We start from the raw sequence: 16468 nt of genomic DNA on the forward strand, positions 1-16468 counted from the left end.
AATAAAGTCTAAGTCTAAAGTATTCTTCACATAATACACCTGCTATTAAATTGCTTCAGTTCTGTAGTTTGGTCTTGTGATGGCAACAAACTAAACAAATGATGAACAGTCTGGATGTAGAGCAAACACACTGACATCTTTTCCAAACGAATGGTCTTCCAAATGTAATTTTTAAAAAGCAATCTATACAAGCATTTAACAAATATTTGGGGTCATAGTAGGATATTACACAGACAAACGAAGATGCTGTTTGTGAATAGCCAAAAAAACAAGTTTTTATAATGCGGCCTGCAGATTTTTACAAGGGTCAGTGTAAAGGTTCAAGGTTGTAGACTTTGCTGTCCCCCGCTTTAAATACTTGACCAGTTTTAATTTTTACTTAGGTTCTAAGAAACCATGAAAATGGCCGTTGCGGCCCAGCAGCACTTACAGCACATACTAGGCTCATCCACAGGCGAACAGGCCTGACGTCACCTCACTACAACGGTAAACCTGTTGCTGTGGTGTTTATATCAGTGTGGACTTTGGATGCAGGCTGAAAATGCACGTAATTTAATTACCTAAGCAGGCAGAGGCAATCAATGCCGTGACCTCCACAGCAAATAAATCATTTACAGTGGTAATAGTTTTTTTTCCCCTCAGTCCACAACCAAACTCCACCCTTCCGGCTGATGAGGGATTCATAGCAATCAGCTGATAGACTGAATGAATATACTATTGTGTGAGACTCAAAGGGAAATTCCTTTCTGTTACAAGAGTAGCTGAAAGGGAAATTAGTTAAAGGTGCCACTTCTGAGTCGGGGGGGAGTTTTCAGAAGTGACGCGTAAAACGCAAATTGTGAGTCATGAAGAGGAATCAAAGTGAAGGCAGAGTCATTCTTCCTGAGAAGGATAACCTCTCTGACACGGGTTCTTTCATCTACCATCTCCAACTCTCATCAAGAATGCTTCCTTATCTTCCTCTCTGACTTACTTTTTTTTCTGCCTGACTAACTTTATAAGGAACTTCCTGTGAGTGAAGATGACATCACGATGTGGCTCACGGGCGGGGAGGAGGGCTGAAGAGAGATCAGAGACGTGTTGGACATGATGCCTATTTATCCCAGTGACTGTGTCTTTTTGGTGGCACAGGGGAAGAGATTCAGTACAGTAAAGAAAAAAAATACACATGAAAAAAGCACACAAATGCACTGAACTTGTTTGCATTTAAGCTTTTTTTTCACTTTTTCATGTATACATTTACATTTAATTACTATACCTTATTCTTACTCCACATACCGATCCGCATACCTCATACATTTGTGCACAAAAATTGAAAACCTCACTCCTGAAAAAAAAAAAAAAAAAAAAACTTTTTTTTTTTCTCTCTGGCTCAGAGTAATCCCAAAAATGTGACTGAAATTACAGAGGAGGATTACGAAGAGTCTGGTCCATTTAGGGGCCAAACATGCAACAATAAGCCGTTTGGATTTGAGGGGAGGCCCCGTGGTTGAGCTGTAAAGGATCCACATATTCAGGCACAAGAACAGTCTGTTCTCTCTCCATGCACACCTCTGTTTTGTGCCGCTATTGATTCAAACACACAAGTTGTTTGTAGCCATTGTATCAACGTGTTTGGTTAGTGTGCGTGAAAGTGTTGGGTTTGTTTAGCCCACTTAGGAAAGGTTAATACAACACTGCTTAAGGCAAAAAATGGAAGGTGTGAGGGACATCCTAACTTAATAAATTTGTTACTCAAAAAACAAACAAACTAACTAACTAACTAACTTACTAACCTATTGCATGAACATTATTCCGTGTAAACAGGTTCAGCTAAAAGAAAACAAGGGTGATCTGATTTATTAAAAGACAAACAATCTGGGCTCTGTGCGGTTGGCAGCAGAACACTGTGCAGATAAGAGTGTTTCTGGTTGCATTTCTTTGCCTGCTGTCTGTGTTATCTACCCCAGAGCTATCCCCATTACTGCCTCCCTGCAGACCTCCGCTGCCTTAGCTGCTCTTAGCTGCAGCTGTTTGTGCAGAAGATCATAAAACTGAAAACTGTTAAAAGCTGAACTTGCAAGATATTCCGTGTAGGTTGCATGCATGCACACTAAACGTCTTCCATCCCAGTAGGACAGTTGATCAGTTGGCTGTGTTCACACCTGCCCTGTCCTCCTGCGAACACATCAATTTGTGTTTAAGTGACGTCTGAGAATATGCCAGAATACTCCATATGCACTCAGCTGGCGGAGCTCTGGAGGGACTGGTGGGAAAATGGGAGACTGCGCCTTTAAGAGCAAGTGTGCAAGGCGGAGCCAGTGTGCCTCTGGAGCGGCGGAGCTTATAAGCATAGGTCGCCACAATACTAGACTTATCTAAAAGTGTCACATTATAGCAGGAGCGTCGCCAATTTACTGGCGTCCTGTTCCTGATGCAATAGAAATCTGAGGATCACAGACTCAAATCAGAGTCCGAGAGTAACCAAGGAGCTATATTATCATTATATATTTTATCTTATTTTATGTTATTTTTTATTCTTACCAAAACCGGACTTTGGGGGTCAGTCAGCGGAGGAAAACAACGTTATTTAGGTGAGTTCAGAAAGTGATTTGTAATGTGTGTGTGTGTGTTTTTTTGTTGTTGTTGTTTGTTTTTGCATGTGTATGAAGCCATGTTTCGTCTGCCTTTTGTTTTGTATGCTGGTGCCAGCACGACACACACAAGTGACTGATGCAACTTCGGATCCTGTAAGGATTTGTAGTTTATGTATTTATTCATTTATTCATGTCCACTGTCAGAGCCTCACTAGAATTAACGTCTTTATTTCATTTATATAGCTCGGGTCAAAATGATGACTTGAATATTTCTGGCACAACGAACTACAAACCTGGAAGAGATTCATGAATATATGTCTGTCATTTTAAGATGAATGTGAACATGACTTCTGCCCGCCTGCACATTTTAAGCCTGATTTGATCTCGTTATTTAGGCTGCGGTGTCATTTTCTACCTTTTCCGCTTAAAACAAAAGGGAAATGACAATTGCTTGTGTGTCATCATTACCTGGTCTTGCCAAATAGCTGACTTGTGTGTTGTGGTGTGAGTCACCTGCCTGCTAGAGGGCTTTTAACCATTATTATCTCAATCCGGTAAAGTGAGGGGGTGTGCGCGCTGTTTGCTTGCTGCACAGGTAGAGCGGGTATGGTTGCTCGGAAACCGCTGCAGGGGTGTCATGCGCGGGGTGTGAACTCCTTCTTTTAAGGCCTGAGTGTACTACAAGCCTGAATCAAAAGCGACCTGTCACTTGAAGTTTTACATCTGTCCCAACCTCAGCAGACCTCCTCCTGTGCAGCACCCACGGGGGCTTGTGTCGTCTGAGTTCACCTAATGTACAAACACAGATTTGGAAATAAAAAAACACTGACCAAATGATGTGACTTAACTGACTTGAAAAAAATCCTCCCTAGGAGGGTTAGCGTTATGCATGACTACATCATTTGTTTAATCCTGTTGCCTGTAAATGCTCCTATGGTTAACTGCCAGGATGAACTGTCTTTGCACCTGTTGCAAGAGGAAGCACAGGCCCCTGGGGGTTCATTATCGAGGATCATGTTGCTTCCCGTCCCCGCCGAACCGAATCGACAGCCCTGGGGCAAGGGGGGAATTGCATGCCTTGTTGGGCAGTTTGGCTCAGGCTGATGCCCCAGGCTTCCTGTTGTTTTAGAGCTTTGTTTCTTGCCAGCTGTCAGGGCAGCACATAAATATGGCTCACAGGAGACCGGGAACGAGGGGGCCGTGTTCTTACCCAGTCATCACTCCTGCATTATGAAGAGGACAACTTGTCTCTGGGTGTGCATGCACCTCATTTGTGGTCTCCAGAAGGGATAACCATGAGTGCACCTGTCAGAGTGAAAATTAAAAAACAGGATTGATCGTGTTAAAGACTACTGCCGGTGCATTGAGGGCATTAGAAGATTTGCTCCAGTAATGCAAATATGGTGTTTCAGTACCAGCATTTACTCGCAATACACTTGAAGTAGTGTGTACACAGTACACTTAAGCTTGTTTCTCCAAAGACTCATACATAGTAAACACGTAGACCAAATGCTCAGATTAGGTCGTAACCCCAGCGTGTGTGTGACCTTAGAAATATTGATACGCTGCCAGGTTTCTTTCCCTCTGAATATTGTATACATTGTTTACTCAGCCCTTACACATACTTGACATGACACGAACGTTCAGGTCATTTGACATACGGAGTTCTTGCAACATCAGGTTTATCTCTGGTAACAGGAGGAGCCCCTTACTTTTCAGATCAAGACGAGCAGGATTGCAACAGCGGAGCACAGAACAGTCAGGTTTTAAAATAAACTTATTAAGAGGCACAGTCTGTAGGAAATTTGAAAGTTGGTTATTGGGTTCACACCCACGATCGCAATGTTGAACTTGGGCTTACGCATACTCTGGCTATAGGTGAAATGTAATTATTAGTCGCTGAGTATAGAAAAACTAAATGTGTTTGTTTACAATAGTCACTTCTGCGCCTTTTAGGTGAAATGACACATAAGTAGAAATTTAAAACGCTAAACTCTGGCATTGTTTCTGCTTTGTAAAACTCTTTTAAAACTCTTCTAATCTCTTCTAATCAGTTAAATCTTAAACATTAGAAGATAGTGTCTACATTCAGTTTCATAACACACAACCAGTGTGTCCACATCCCATTTACTTCAAGCCTTTTGCTTGACAAATATAGACCCAAAGAAAAAACAGTCGACACATTAAAGTGACATTTATATACCAGGGTAGTCTGTTTCATTTATTTTTTCTTAGTAGAATAATTCAGTCAAAGCCCAAACATTTTGAGTGTGTTGAGAGTGCTGTTCCCGACGTGTGTTGGGACCGAAGGCCTGTCAGAAAGAGCTTTTGTCGTTCCTCTGTCATACATGGCCATTATTCACAAAAAAATTGCTCAATATGTGGCCTGTTTAGCGGCAAATAATTGAATATTTTGCTGCCGTGTTTATTATTTTCTTCACTAACAGATGTTGGCTCTGCTTTTTAGTGTTTCATTTCTTTTCACCTGCTTTTGCTTTGAGCTTTCTTTTGCCACCATTCATGACTGTGTTTTGGCTGTGTTACAGGTACACCAGAAGTGGGGGCAGCCAGCCGGGTGATCTGAGTGTTTCCTGGCTTTGATGCGACCCGATTGTGCCTGGAGCATGTCCACAGTGGGCCTGACTTCCCAGGAGATCTCTTTTCCCATAGTAAACCCCTTTCTCCGGGGCAGCTACTGTCACAGCATGGCTGGATCCAAGTCCTCCTGGAGCCATCGCCATGAGCTGGACAAGTGAGTGTTCAGGTGGCAAGACTAGCAGTACGTTAGAGGAACACTTTTAAAAAGAGATGATATTTCAGACCTGCATGACATGTTGAAGTTATTTGGCTCAGGTCAGTCTCAGATTTCTTGTCAACTGTGAATTGTGACATGGCTTATTTGAACCTCTTTCTAATCTAACATGTACATTTTCCTCTTTAGCACATTGTACCTCAGCATGGACACTGCACACACAGATCACAGCTATCGAGTCCAGCCAAAGGGGCCTCCTCCCATTTATGAGAGTAAGTGCACGGACATTGGTGTGGACATTATACCCCTTCTAAAATACAGTAAAGCAGTCACTGTGTCTTTCTGTTATCTACAACCATACATACTTGTACATAAGCAGTGAAGAAAACCTTTTAATAGTGTGACATTCGTGTTCCTATTTCTTTTTAACAGGACATAAACACAGTCCCAGCTCACAGAGATTACCTCCAAAAAAATCCCGACCCACCCATCTCTCCCTGTCCTGCAGCGCTGAACCATCCACCCCAAGTCCAGTTAACGATGACCAGGGCCCCCCCATTGGTAATCTCTCATTCTACGAGTGCAGCAGCCCACCACAGACACCAAGCAGATGTTCCAAGCCTCTGCCCCCCACACCCCCACAAACAGACCTCTCCACTGAGCAGGCTATAGACAATGAGGTAGAATTTTTTACAATTTTGGACGACAGCCTCTGCCTGGTGTCTGATGAGTGCTCCAAATCGTCTCATTTTACATATGGAGTACCAAGCCGACGAAGCTTCAGGGACTGTGGACAGATTAACTATGCTTACTATGATGGTCCTTTAGGACCACAAAGTCCACGGCAGCCCCAACCTCACCATCAGGTACATCCGCGGCAGGAGACACGGGAACAGTACGAGCAGCAGCGGCAGAAGCCACCTGAGCCAGCAGCCTGTCAGAGACAGCAGGACAAAGCTCAGAGGAAGCTACGGCGCTCTCACTCTGGCCCAGCAGGATCTTTAAACAAGCCCTCACTGTTGCGCCTCATGTGCCAAAAACGTTACACCAACAGCACGGATAAGGCAGAGGTGCCACCCCCTATCCCTCCACGTACAACCAGGACGGGGGACTACCGCCGCTGGTCAGCAGAGGTCTCGTCTGGGGCTTACAGCGATGAGGACAAACCACCCAAGCTGCCCCCAAGGGACCCGTTGTCTAGAGGCAGCTCCCGTACCCCCAGCCCCAAGAGCCTCCCGACGTACATTAACGGGGTGATGCCTCCAACGCAAAGCTTTGCACCAGACCCCAAGTACGTCAGTTTACAAAGACAGAACAGTGAGGGCTCCCCCCGCATCCTACCCGTTATGGAGAATGGCGAGAAGGCCAGCGCCACACATTACTACCTTATGCCTGCTTTTACAGACTCATCTTGTGACTGCCACACCAAGAGGAGGGTGGATTTAGTTTGAACACCGTCAATGGAAGTAGTAGAGGACTCTACTGTACATGAGCAAAAACCACTTGACAAAATAGTGAAACTGGACGCTAACAACCCTCAAACTGCTGCTTTTTAACATTTGTTTTTAACCCCTTATGTATTCTGAACACACAGGGTATGTACGCACTGTATACAGTTACTGGTAATGTTGGAATCGCTATCACAACCAAGGTACTTTGTGTAAAAAGTGTATTTGACTAAAGATTGTGGGAGAAATTGAACATTATAGAACATATTTTTGATATGATTTTTATTTCATGACATTCAATATTGTGCTGTTTGTCTGATGATGATGTGGTATAATATCAAAAGGTACAAGCGGGCCTTGGACCTCGTGCGCTCAGTGTTTTGTGTCTGGAATTGTGTGGATGTTTTGTGAGATGCACCAGGGCTTTTTCTTTTATCCGGCTTTTGTATCTCACAAGGGACAAAAGGTCAGTAGTGTAACCATGTTATCACCTAATATATATGAAGTCTAAATACAAGCCCGATGAATTTTTAACAAAATGAAGGATACTACCACACATATTTCCATTCTGTTTGCTGTTGTATACCTACACTGATATGGTTTCCCTGTCTTGATGTAGTTTCAGCTTAGACTGACTACATCAGTGTAAATTTGTGTTTTTTTCCCCCATGTGGCACATTGTCATGGTACATTTTGTACTAAGAGGTGGGTACATTACTGGTAGCTATGCATGTTTCCTTTGGAAGGTCTAGTGCAGCTTATATGGTGTAGTTGTTGAGTGTATTTGTGTGTATGTATGTGCGGTGACGTGTTTGTGCATATGTGCATGTGAACAGCAGCTGGAAAAGTGTTCTGGTGATACAACATAGAATGACTTTCTACAATCAGTAGACAATTGTCAACCACGCTTGTTACTGCGCGCTGCTTGCTGGCAGCGTCTGCTTTTGAGAACGGCCCTCTAAGAAGTGCACACATTTGATTTCTTTCAGTGTCTGTTTTTGTTGCATAGAAAGTGAATGTATGCTATTCTTCTTGAAATTCTGTCAAACAGTTAGAGGAGCTTATTTTTGGTCAAGCTGTGAGCCATTGCTTGGAACAAATTTGCCTCAAGTACTACCTCGCTTTGATGTAAATCCTATATTTCACACAAACTCCCTGCTAAAATTATGTCCAATGGTCAAATTTGAAATGCTAATCTGGAAAAGATGAGGTAACCAGCTCCATATGTGACCGGACTCAAATTTCAATTCATTTACACTTCGGCTAACACAAAGTGAATTCGAACCGGATGTCCTTAAAAAGAGATTTTAGATCACGCAGAATTTAGATCACCGATGTTAGGCAAACCTGTTAATACAGACGCATTACAAAGACAGTGAAGGGTTTACCTGCCTGACACAGACTTTCCTGTTCTGCACATGCATTCCTGCCTTACATGATTGCAGTGGGTGTGGTCTGAAAGACTTTGCCTGCTGGCAGCCTAGAAAATATATGAATTGTATTCTTGTAGATTATACACGAAGCGTCCGGATGATATAGGAAATGTAGCACATGTATTGAAGTAACCCTTGCTTTCAAACACGGTGTTCAATTTGGGAAACATAACTGCTAAGGTCAATCGGTCATTGAAGTATACTCTTCCTCTCCCTCTTGCTCACAAACCTTGCCAACACAATGTTGCTTTTGACTTAAATGTTTGAAAAATGTTTACATCCTACACTAATACTATTTAATCTTAAGGTATTCATATGTCTTAGAGATAATAAAACCGAATGAAGACTCAAGAAATAAATTCTCTGCTGTGGTGAAGACATGCACTGGGAAAACTCAGTATGCTGTGTACAGTATTTAACTATTCCATGTTGTTATGAATAGTTGATAAGTATATAGTCTATAAAAGGAAAGCAACAATAAAATGACTTATTTATGAACTTGCTTCGTTACGTTTCTTGAATCTGTCAAAAGTGAACTCTCAACTCAGCTGTTTAGCCTGTTTTATCACCCACACACCCTCATGCTGTGCCTTATTGTGACTGGCCTCTATCCAGAGAAAGAAGAGTGACAAGTGTTCAGTATATGGCCTTCCTCTTCCTGGTTAAAACACGACTTCCTTTTGCATGGCTCCCTGGCAGTCAGCATTGCACCTTAAGGTTTCAAACACTCTTTCAAAAATGTTGTAAATGTATTCTTGAATTGAGTCCATGTGGTTAGGCAAGGAGCCGAGACCACAGGGAAACCACATGGAGCATTACAGGGTCGAATAATTGCTAATTAAGCTACAATTCAGCCGCAATTACAAGATCTGCTGAGACCTCTGAGCGAGGCCGTCGTTTTCTTCACTCTAGACTTGACCTAATTTGATTTTTGTTATATTCTCTCCACGGAACAAAAAAATGCCAGTATGAATTATCTAGGCCACCTGCAAACCCTTGCACCTGGTTCACTCTCAGGTGAGCTGCTAAGCGACAGCATGGGTGGTGACTGTGGCAACAAAAGAAAGACACACTGCTCATTTTGAATGTCTGTTGGGGCCAAGCGCCGGATGAATTAACAAGAAGCATGTTCTGTGATTTACTTCTATGACAGTTAAAAAAGAAAAAGAAAAAAGAAGTTATTATATAATAACGTATAACATAGCACGGTGTTATTGCACTGCTGTGAAACTTTTTATCAGAATGGCCCGTAAAGGCTGGGGAGCAATTCAGACTGATTCTGTCCTCATATTGGTTTCTTTTAACACACTTTTTTTCCATTCGAAGCGGTACCAAGTTCAAGCTCTGAGTATTTGGGACTTCCAGGTTTTTTCATCAAATGTATTTCTGGCCTCAGTTAATCAGAGTCCTGTCTGCAGCTGCTGATGGATTAATAAGCGGAGCAAACTTCATTTGGTGATAAGAATTATTACAGTAATCATGATTACGGCTCCATTAATTGCAATTACTCTCCAGTTGAATGTGTAGAAAAGAGCAGCTCTGCCTTCGGTCTGCTGAAGCTAAAGTGGTGGTGGGTATCATATTTAATAAACAATAACCCCTTAATGTACAACATTATGAGATGAAAATCCATGATACTTCTAAAACAATGATTGAGTAATTTAGTCAAGTGGATGCAACAGTAATGCTCATAAAGGAAAACTGGGTTTGGTCTGATGCACCGTTGACCATCTGATAAGCAAACCGACGCAGCAAATTACATTAAAGCGCTAAAAGAACAAGTGGAGATCTTGATTAGTAATAAAATACCCATGACAGTTAATGGAGATTTATATCCAACACTGGTGGATCTTAGTAAGCAAGCCACAAACTGAATTTAAATCGCAAACACAAATGTCACAAATAGTGCAAGTTTAATTTTATTTGATTTCAAATGTGTAACAATACAATAAATTATTGTTGCCCTACATGTCAGCAGGCATAAAGAATAGTAAGTAAGTACAATCCTATCATGTCCTATTTCCGTATTATATGTTCTTCTGAACTCAACAAGACAGTAGTTCTACTCTATGTATAAATGCGTGAGCTTTTTTGTAAAGATCCATTTCTGATTATCCAAAAAGTTATAAAGGGATAAGATTACTCACTTTTACAGTGATATAAAATGAAAACCATAGATCATGTGCATGTTAGATTTTCTGCGTTTCTTCCACAAAATTTTATGCCATAGTAAAATATTTCTTAACATTGAATCCAAAGACACTGTTCTGAGAATGATCCTGTATATGTAAGTATATATGTGAAGTAGTATTTAAACTAACAATACAGTATTTATAACAAAAAAGGATAAAAAAAAATAAATGCAATGTGATATATTATCAAGGTAAGTGGAGCTTTTTATAGCTCAATATGATTTTTCTAGGTTTTAAAATTCCCATCATACAAAACCAACAACAACAACAATGAAAAGGCATGCAGGATAGCCTGGAAAATCTGCTAATTAACCCCACTGTTTGCATTAAGGTTTTGTTCAGGTGTAACTTTTCTTATCGCTTGCAGTGAGGGATGGACAGATTTGTAAATATTTAACTCAAGCTGAAGTGCTGCTGGTTAAATTTTACTCAGGTCATAGTGCTTGCGTAGGAAACATAGCACATTGACATGAAGGCAAAGAAACCGGTTAGTCAGTGTGCCTCCTGTCTTCAGGCGGTAGGTGGAGACAAAAACCCACAAATAGTCTAGATCAAAAAGTATGAATGAGGTTTTGCTCGGATATTTAAACCAAATGGTAGGAGTGTGAAACTCTCTTGTACAATTAACTGTGATCTTGTGTGCTGCTCTAGAGCTGGATCTGTGCCCTGTCAGCATCATTACACTCACATTCCAGGATTCTAGCTTTTTCCCAGTTTTCATACTGACTCTGATAAGATCTTTTATATCCAACAACACACCTAAAAGGACACATTCTTGCTGCAAGTCCATAATAGAAACAGCCTACTGTATTAAACCTGCTGAATATGTCCCTGTCCTTTTATTTAAAGGGAAAACATTCAAATCAATGCATCTATGCCATCTAGTGCCAGCAGACTGTAATGACTCAGAGAAGTCCGGAAGCAACTATTACCCTCTTTATGTGGAGATATTGTTATTGTATCTATTTCTGTCTGCTATGAAAAATGAAATGAAGGGTCTAAATTTTGTTTGTGTGTTTCAAGGCTGTAGAGGATCACTGCTTATTAACTATAAATAAAACACAACAAGAACACGCAAAGCAATGGCTTAGTTGATAATAAACATCAGTGTATTTGCAAATTTGCGTGTTCCTTCTTGAATATGAATTACAGTTAATATAAATAATATCCTAAATATCACAAGATATCACTAATATTTTACAGACATTGCCTTTATTGCTGGCATCGAAAACTACATTCTTTGGTCTGAAGACTTCATCTGAGGTACATATTCAGAATCATTTGGTCGTGACCTGAAAACACACAGGATTGCACATTAAAATTCAAAATTTGCATTTTCTCATATTTGCATGCATAATGCTGTGGAAGTATACTTGGTTATGTAGATTATGTATCTAATAACAGAATAGTAAAAAAATAAAACCTGATTATCAAGATCAACATTTTCCCAGTCTCACCTGTAACTACCAACAGGTCCAAAGTTGTGGGCTCCTGAGAAACAAATGCAAATGTTAATGTATGTCTTGTCAAGTACATGTTTACATACAGTAATTCTTAAATCTGTGAATACAATGAAAATAAACATAGGAGGGCGCATCTGTACCAGAGAAGTCAAAGAAGTCTTCCTCGAAAGCAGACAGTCTTCTGTTAAAAGAGTGGCTTTTTTTCCTGAAAGAGAACAGAGATGTTTGAACTCAATTACTTCATATTTATTGATAAGAAATTTTGGCATCATAACCAACCAAAAGCTTGCATGCCTCTTAGTAGTAATGATGACGATGGTGATGATGACAATCAAGAGCAGAATGGCCCCTGCCAGTGAGCCAAACAGTGCTCCATAGAAACCTGGACCTCGGCGGAAGGATTCACACCGTGAACCATAGAACTGCTCCAGGCTATTTTCATAGCACCTGAGTGAATTACAATGATACATTTTTGAGAGGACATATTATACATATTTCTTTTTAAATGAACAATAATCCAAAAGACACATTGGCTTACGTGCAGATTGGTCCTCTGTTAATGTCATTATGACACTCTCCATGTTGATGGCAGTAATTAGGATTTTTTTTGCAAGGTCCAGTACACTGCCATTGATCATCAATAATCTCAGCAGTGTAATTGGCAAATCGAGAGCAACTAATAAAAGACCTCAGGTCCAAGATATCTGAGTGAATAAATACATATAAATTGAGGATTGAATGAAGAAACACCGACTGCGCATTATGTTCAGAACAGAGTAAAAATGCACTTACTGCTGATATTAGGTGCCTCAAAGGTGAGTCTTTTCAACTGCACTCTTACATTTCCAAGGGCTTGTGAAATGTTATGAAGATTTCTTGAGTCATTCAAGATATCACTCAACGCCTTCTCAAGCTGAGTGTTGACAATGTGGATTTCCGTATCATTATTTAGATACCTGTACTCCACCACGTTCTCTGCAAGAATACTTCCTGGTCTACAGTCAAAAATAGAAAGATGTCACCAGGAGAAAACTGCTGGTACTGGTTTTAAGAAAGGCAATCTTTTAAATAAAATAAGTGACATATAATCAAAACCTACGATAATTTGATGATTTTTACTGTCTTATATGCTTGTGGATTTGCTTTTTTGCACAAGGCATCAAGCTGGAACACACAACAGAAACAATCAAGGTAGTTAATGCAAAATATGTACATGCTTTGTTTGTAAAATAATGATGATGAAACCAAAAATGCCCACATTTACAAATATTTTTTAAATCCTGTTATGTCAATATATGAGACATCCCATTATCTAAAGAAAATAAATTCACTATCATCCTTCCAAACCAGCATTAGAAGAATATTATTGCAATACTGATCAATAATTATTTAATCGTTCAATCATGACAAAATAAAAATGACTACCTCCTGTTTCAATGTATGGATGAACTGTAATGTTTCAGGTGAGCTGAAATTATCGTAAACATCCGAATACGTTTTGTTAATTTCCAAAGTAAAGTTTGCTTCTGAAGGGGATTGTGTTATAGTGTGTAATTTATGTAAGTGATTGTATTGATAGGTTTGGCATATGATGATGTTGTTTGTTTTTGTTTTATGTGATGATCTTGTATTTGTGGTTCAATGTGTGCGTATATAGTTGTGTGTTCTAGGTTTCATGTATCGTTGTTTAGGTGATGATGTGGAGATTGTTGTCATATTATAGTAATTTGTCGATGTGGTAGTTCTGGTTCAGTAGTAGAGTGATTGGGTTTTAGGTAGAGTTGTTGTTGATGATTCTGTATTTGAGTGGGGTTTCTAGTTTATGAGTTTTCATTGTGTGAGTTGTTATTGTGTGAGATTTGTCGTGTGTTGCAAATTGGGAATGTTTGGTAGTGATAGATTTGTTGGTTATGTATATGAGTATGTTGAGGATTGATATTGATGTCAATGTCTTGATTGATTTGTTGTTGTCACTTGTGGGATTTCTTGATATTGATTATGTTGTAAGTTGCAATTGTGTTATGTGGTTGTAGTATAGTTTGATGAAAAATGGGGTTACTGTTGTTGGATTGTGGTATTGTTAATGATAGGGAAGTTTGTCTTATGGATAATTGATTAGTTTTTGAATTTTCAGTGATGGTTTGTTGGTCTTTGGTGAAAGTTGCAGTATGTATGATTTGGTGTCATGGTTGTTCAGTACATAGATTGATTTTGTTAATTGAGTTACGATAGTTTTTCTATTTGTGGAGTGAGTGTTGACTGGGATAGTGATGTGAATTTTATAGTCATATGAGGTGGTTCGTTGATAGTTGATGATTGTTGTTATGTTCTGTATTGTGTGATTGTTGTCGTATGTGAGTCGTGAAGTTTGGTCTTGATTTGGTGGGGATTGGTACTGAATCAGTGTAGATTGTCTGGAGATTTGTGTAGATAGTGTGTGATATTGTAGATGAATTCTGGTTTTTATCCTTGTGTAAGTGGTTAGTTGTTTGTTTCTTGGTGTTTGCTTGAGTGGTTGTGGTAATTGTTGAGGACTAGTGATTTTGTTTGGTATTTGGTAGGTTGTGTTGTGTATGATTGGTAATTGTGATTGAGTAGTTGTTGTCCTAGTGATTGAGGTTAGGTTGATATTGATGAGTTTTTGGTGTGTGTGTGCAGTGTTCATTGAGTGTTATTTGTATGTAGAGGTGTTGTAGTTTTTAGTATTGGAGTGAGTTTGTTGATATAGGTGGAGTGATGGTATTTGAGTGATAGTGGTGTATGTTCTATGTTGGTTGTTGTTTGGGTAGACATGTTGTATGATGTGGTTGATGTGTCATTGTCTGTGTGTTTGGGATACAGTTGGTGTTATGTAGTATTTTAGTAGTAATGTTGTTTGTATGAGGTAAGTTGTTGCTGGTTTGATTGATTGAGTGAGTTTTTGTTGATGCTGTATCTTTGTTGATGTGAGTGTCGGTTGTATACTGTGTATTTTGTTAATTGAGGTGAATTGTGTCTCGTGTTGGAGTATTGTCGTCTAGTTTGCATTGTGATGTTGCTATGAGATGTTGTGTGTCAGTATAGGATATTATTGATATGTGTATGTGTTAGTGTGCATGTACTAATGGTCGGTATATGTGAGTGAGTATGTTTGAATTGGAGGTCAATTCCAGTTCGTGGATGGTTGATTGTACTGTTAGGGATCTGATTGTGATGTAGGTAGATTGATGGTGTGCATGTGTAAGCATAGTATGTGTCAGTATTCTGTCGTATGTTAGTGTTCGGTGGTATGGACTACGTAGTATTCTGCTATTGAGGAAGTGTAGTTGTCCGTCTAGATCTGGTGAGATTGTCTGGAGAATTGGGTTATTCTCGAGTTTTCAGTAGATCTGGTGAGTTGTGTGTATACTTGGTGTAAGTGACTCTGAGTTGTCCATGATGTTGGTTCTTGGGTTAGTATATATGTGGTGTGTGTAATTGTTCGTACTGATAGGTGTATCCAGTATAATGGTCCGGTAGGTTAGGAGTGGAGTAATGTTAAGTGTTGCATACTGTGTGAAAGGTGGTAATTGGGTCTATGTGTTATGTGAGTAGATTTCATCTCATGGATGTTCTCTGGTTTCGAGTGTTTAATAGTCGGAATGTCACGAATATTGTAGGGTGTTGTCATATCGGTGTCGTCAGTGTAGATTGAATGTGGCTACCTGTTGGCCTATGTGTCAGTGATGTTTTCCTGGAATATAGTCTGGAAGTGGGTGAACTAGTCGTAGTGATAAAGTGTGCAGTATTTTCCATGGAGAGTGGAGTAAATGAGTAGTTGTGTAGAAATTGAGTGGTTCTCTGTAGTCTGTGTGGTGGTCGGCAGTTGTGACTGTCGTAGAATGTGCGTGATTGTATGGTTATGTTCTAGTGATTGAGTTGTTGTGGCACTGTCAGATGTTCTGGGCATTGTAGTGGTAATAGTTGTGCAGTGTTAATGTATTTCAGTATGTGCGTAGAGATGTTGCTGTGGTACTTGTGGGAAAGTGCAGTTGATCGATATGGGTGTTCTAGGTTGTTCCGTTATTAGATTAGATTGTGTTCACGTTGAGGCATATGTGAGGGTTTTTGCTATAGGTAAGTGCCGTAAGAGTCGTGACTGAAAGGTGAGGACCGTATTGTCATTGCGTGTTGGACGTAAATGAGTGTGTTGCGAGAGTATGCTCTGCATGGGTTATTTGGTTTCATTGTGGTGATACGGTGCAGTTGACTCGATAATGTGGTGTTCCTAGGTTGTCCATTCAGTAGATGTAGATGTGTTCCACTGTTGAGGACATCGTGTAGCAGATGTTTCTTGGTAGTTAGTGGGTGGAGTAATTGATCGTACTGGATACAAGTGTATCGTATTGTCGTGAGGATTGCTGGTACTCCACTCGTGGTGAAAGGTGCAGTTGACCTGATGATTGTGGTGTTCCTATGGTTGTCCAGTTACCTCGATGTAGATTGTGGTTGAACGTTGAGACATCACTGTGGCAGATGTTTCCTGCGTATTTATGGAAGTGGAGTAATTGTCGTATATACTGAGTAGCAGTATTGTCCGTGAGGTTGGAGTAATTGATTGTTGCTGTAGAATGACTGTGTTGTTG

The 16468-nt window shown here is 40.1% G+C and overlaps 2 protein-coding genes across 3 annotated transcripts; one reads left to right on the forward strand and one right to left on the reverse strand.

The window, feature by feature from the left end:
* The first annotated feature begins 2346 nt into the window (after positions 1-2346).
* Positions 2347-8707, forward strand: errfi1a (ERBB receptor feedback inhibitor 1a). Of its 2 annotated transcripts, XM_047583772.1 has the most exons (4): positions 2347-2573; positions 5123-5328; positions 5518-5600; positions 5761-8707. In XM_047583772.1, the coding sequence occupies exons 2-4, from the start codon at positions 5177-5179 to the stop codon at positions 6777-6779; spliced, it is 1254 nt and encodes a 417-aa protein (XP_047439728.1). In that variant the 5' UTR covers positions 2347-2573; positions 5123-5176; the 3' UTR covers positions 6780-8707. The 2 variants fall into 2 exon arrangements, with proteins under 2 accessions (XP_047439728.1, XP_047439729.1); XM_047583773.1 differs by lacking the exon at positions 2347-2573 and having other exon boundaries at positions 5278-5429.
* A 1197-nt stretch (positions 8708-9904) lies between these two features.
* On the reverse strand, positions 9905-15280 carry LOC125006304 (mucin-4). Its single transcript, XM_047582237.1, has 9 exons — positions 15253-15280; positions 13290-13390; positions 12964-13028; positions 12657-12859; positions 12403-12568; positions 12144-12311; positions 12005-12069; positions 11859-11892; positions 9905-11693 (listed from the first exon to the last, which is right to left on the reverse strand). The coding sequence occupies exons 1-9, from the start codon at positions 15278-15280 to the stop codon at positions 11633-11635; spliced, it is 891 nt and encodes a 296-aa protein (XP_047438193.1). The 3' UTR covers positions 9905-11632.
* Between the last annotated feature and the right edge of the window lie 1188 nt (positions 15281-16468).

The sequence above is a fragment of the Mugil cephalus genome, chromosome 4, assembly GCF_022458985.1.
Source record: "Mugil cephalus isolate CIBA_MC_2020 chromosome 4, CIBA_Mcephalus_1.1, whole genome shotgun sequence".
NCBI classification, from domain to species: domain Eukaryota; kingdom Metazoa; phylum Chordata; class Actinopteri; order Mugiliformes; family Mugilidae; genus Mugil; species Mugil cephalus.

Coding starts and splice junctions, on each gene's coding strand:
- errfi1a (XM_047583772.1), top strand. CDS start 5,177: ATGCGACCCGATTGTGCCTGGAGCATGTCCACAGTGGGCCTGACTTCC. Junction 5,329..5,517: donor CATCGCCATGAGCTGGACAA/GTGAGTGTTCAG, acceptor TTTCCTCTTTAG/CACATTGTACCTCAGCATGG. Junction 5,601..5,760: donor GCCTCCTCCCATTTATGAGA/GTAAGTGCACGG, acceptor TCTTTTTAACAG/GACATAAACACAGTCCCAGC.
- LOC125006304 (XM_047582237.1), bottom strand. CDS start 15,280: ATGGACAACTCAGAGTCACTTACACCAA. Junction 12,860..12,963: donor GTAAAAATCATCAAATTATC/GTAGGTTTTGAT, acceptor TTTTGACTGTAG/ACCAGGAAGTATTCTTGCAG. Junction 12,070..12,143: donor AAGAGGCATGCAAGCTTTTG/GTTGGTTATGAT, acceptor GTTCTCTTTCAG/GAAAAAAAGCCACTCTTTTA.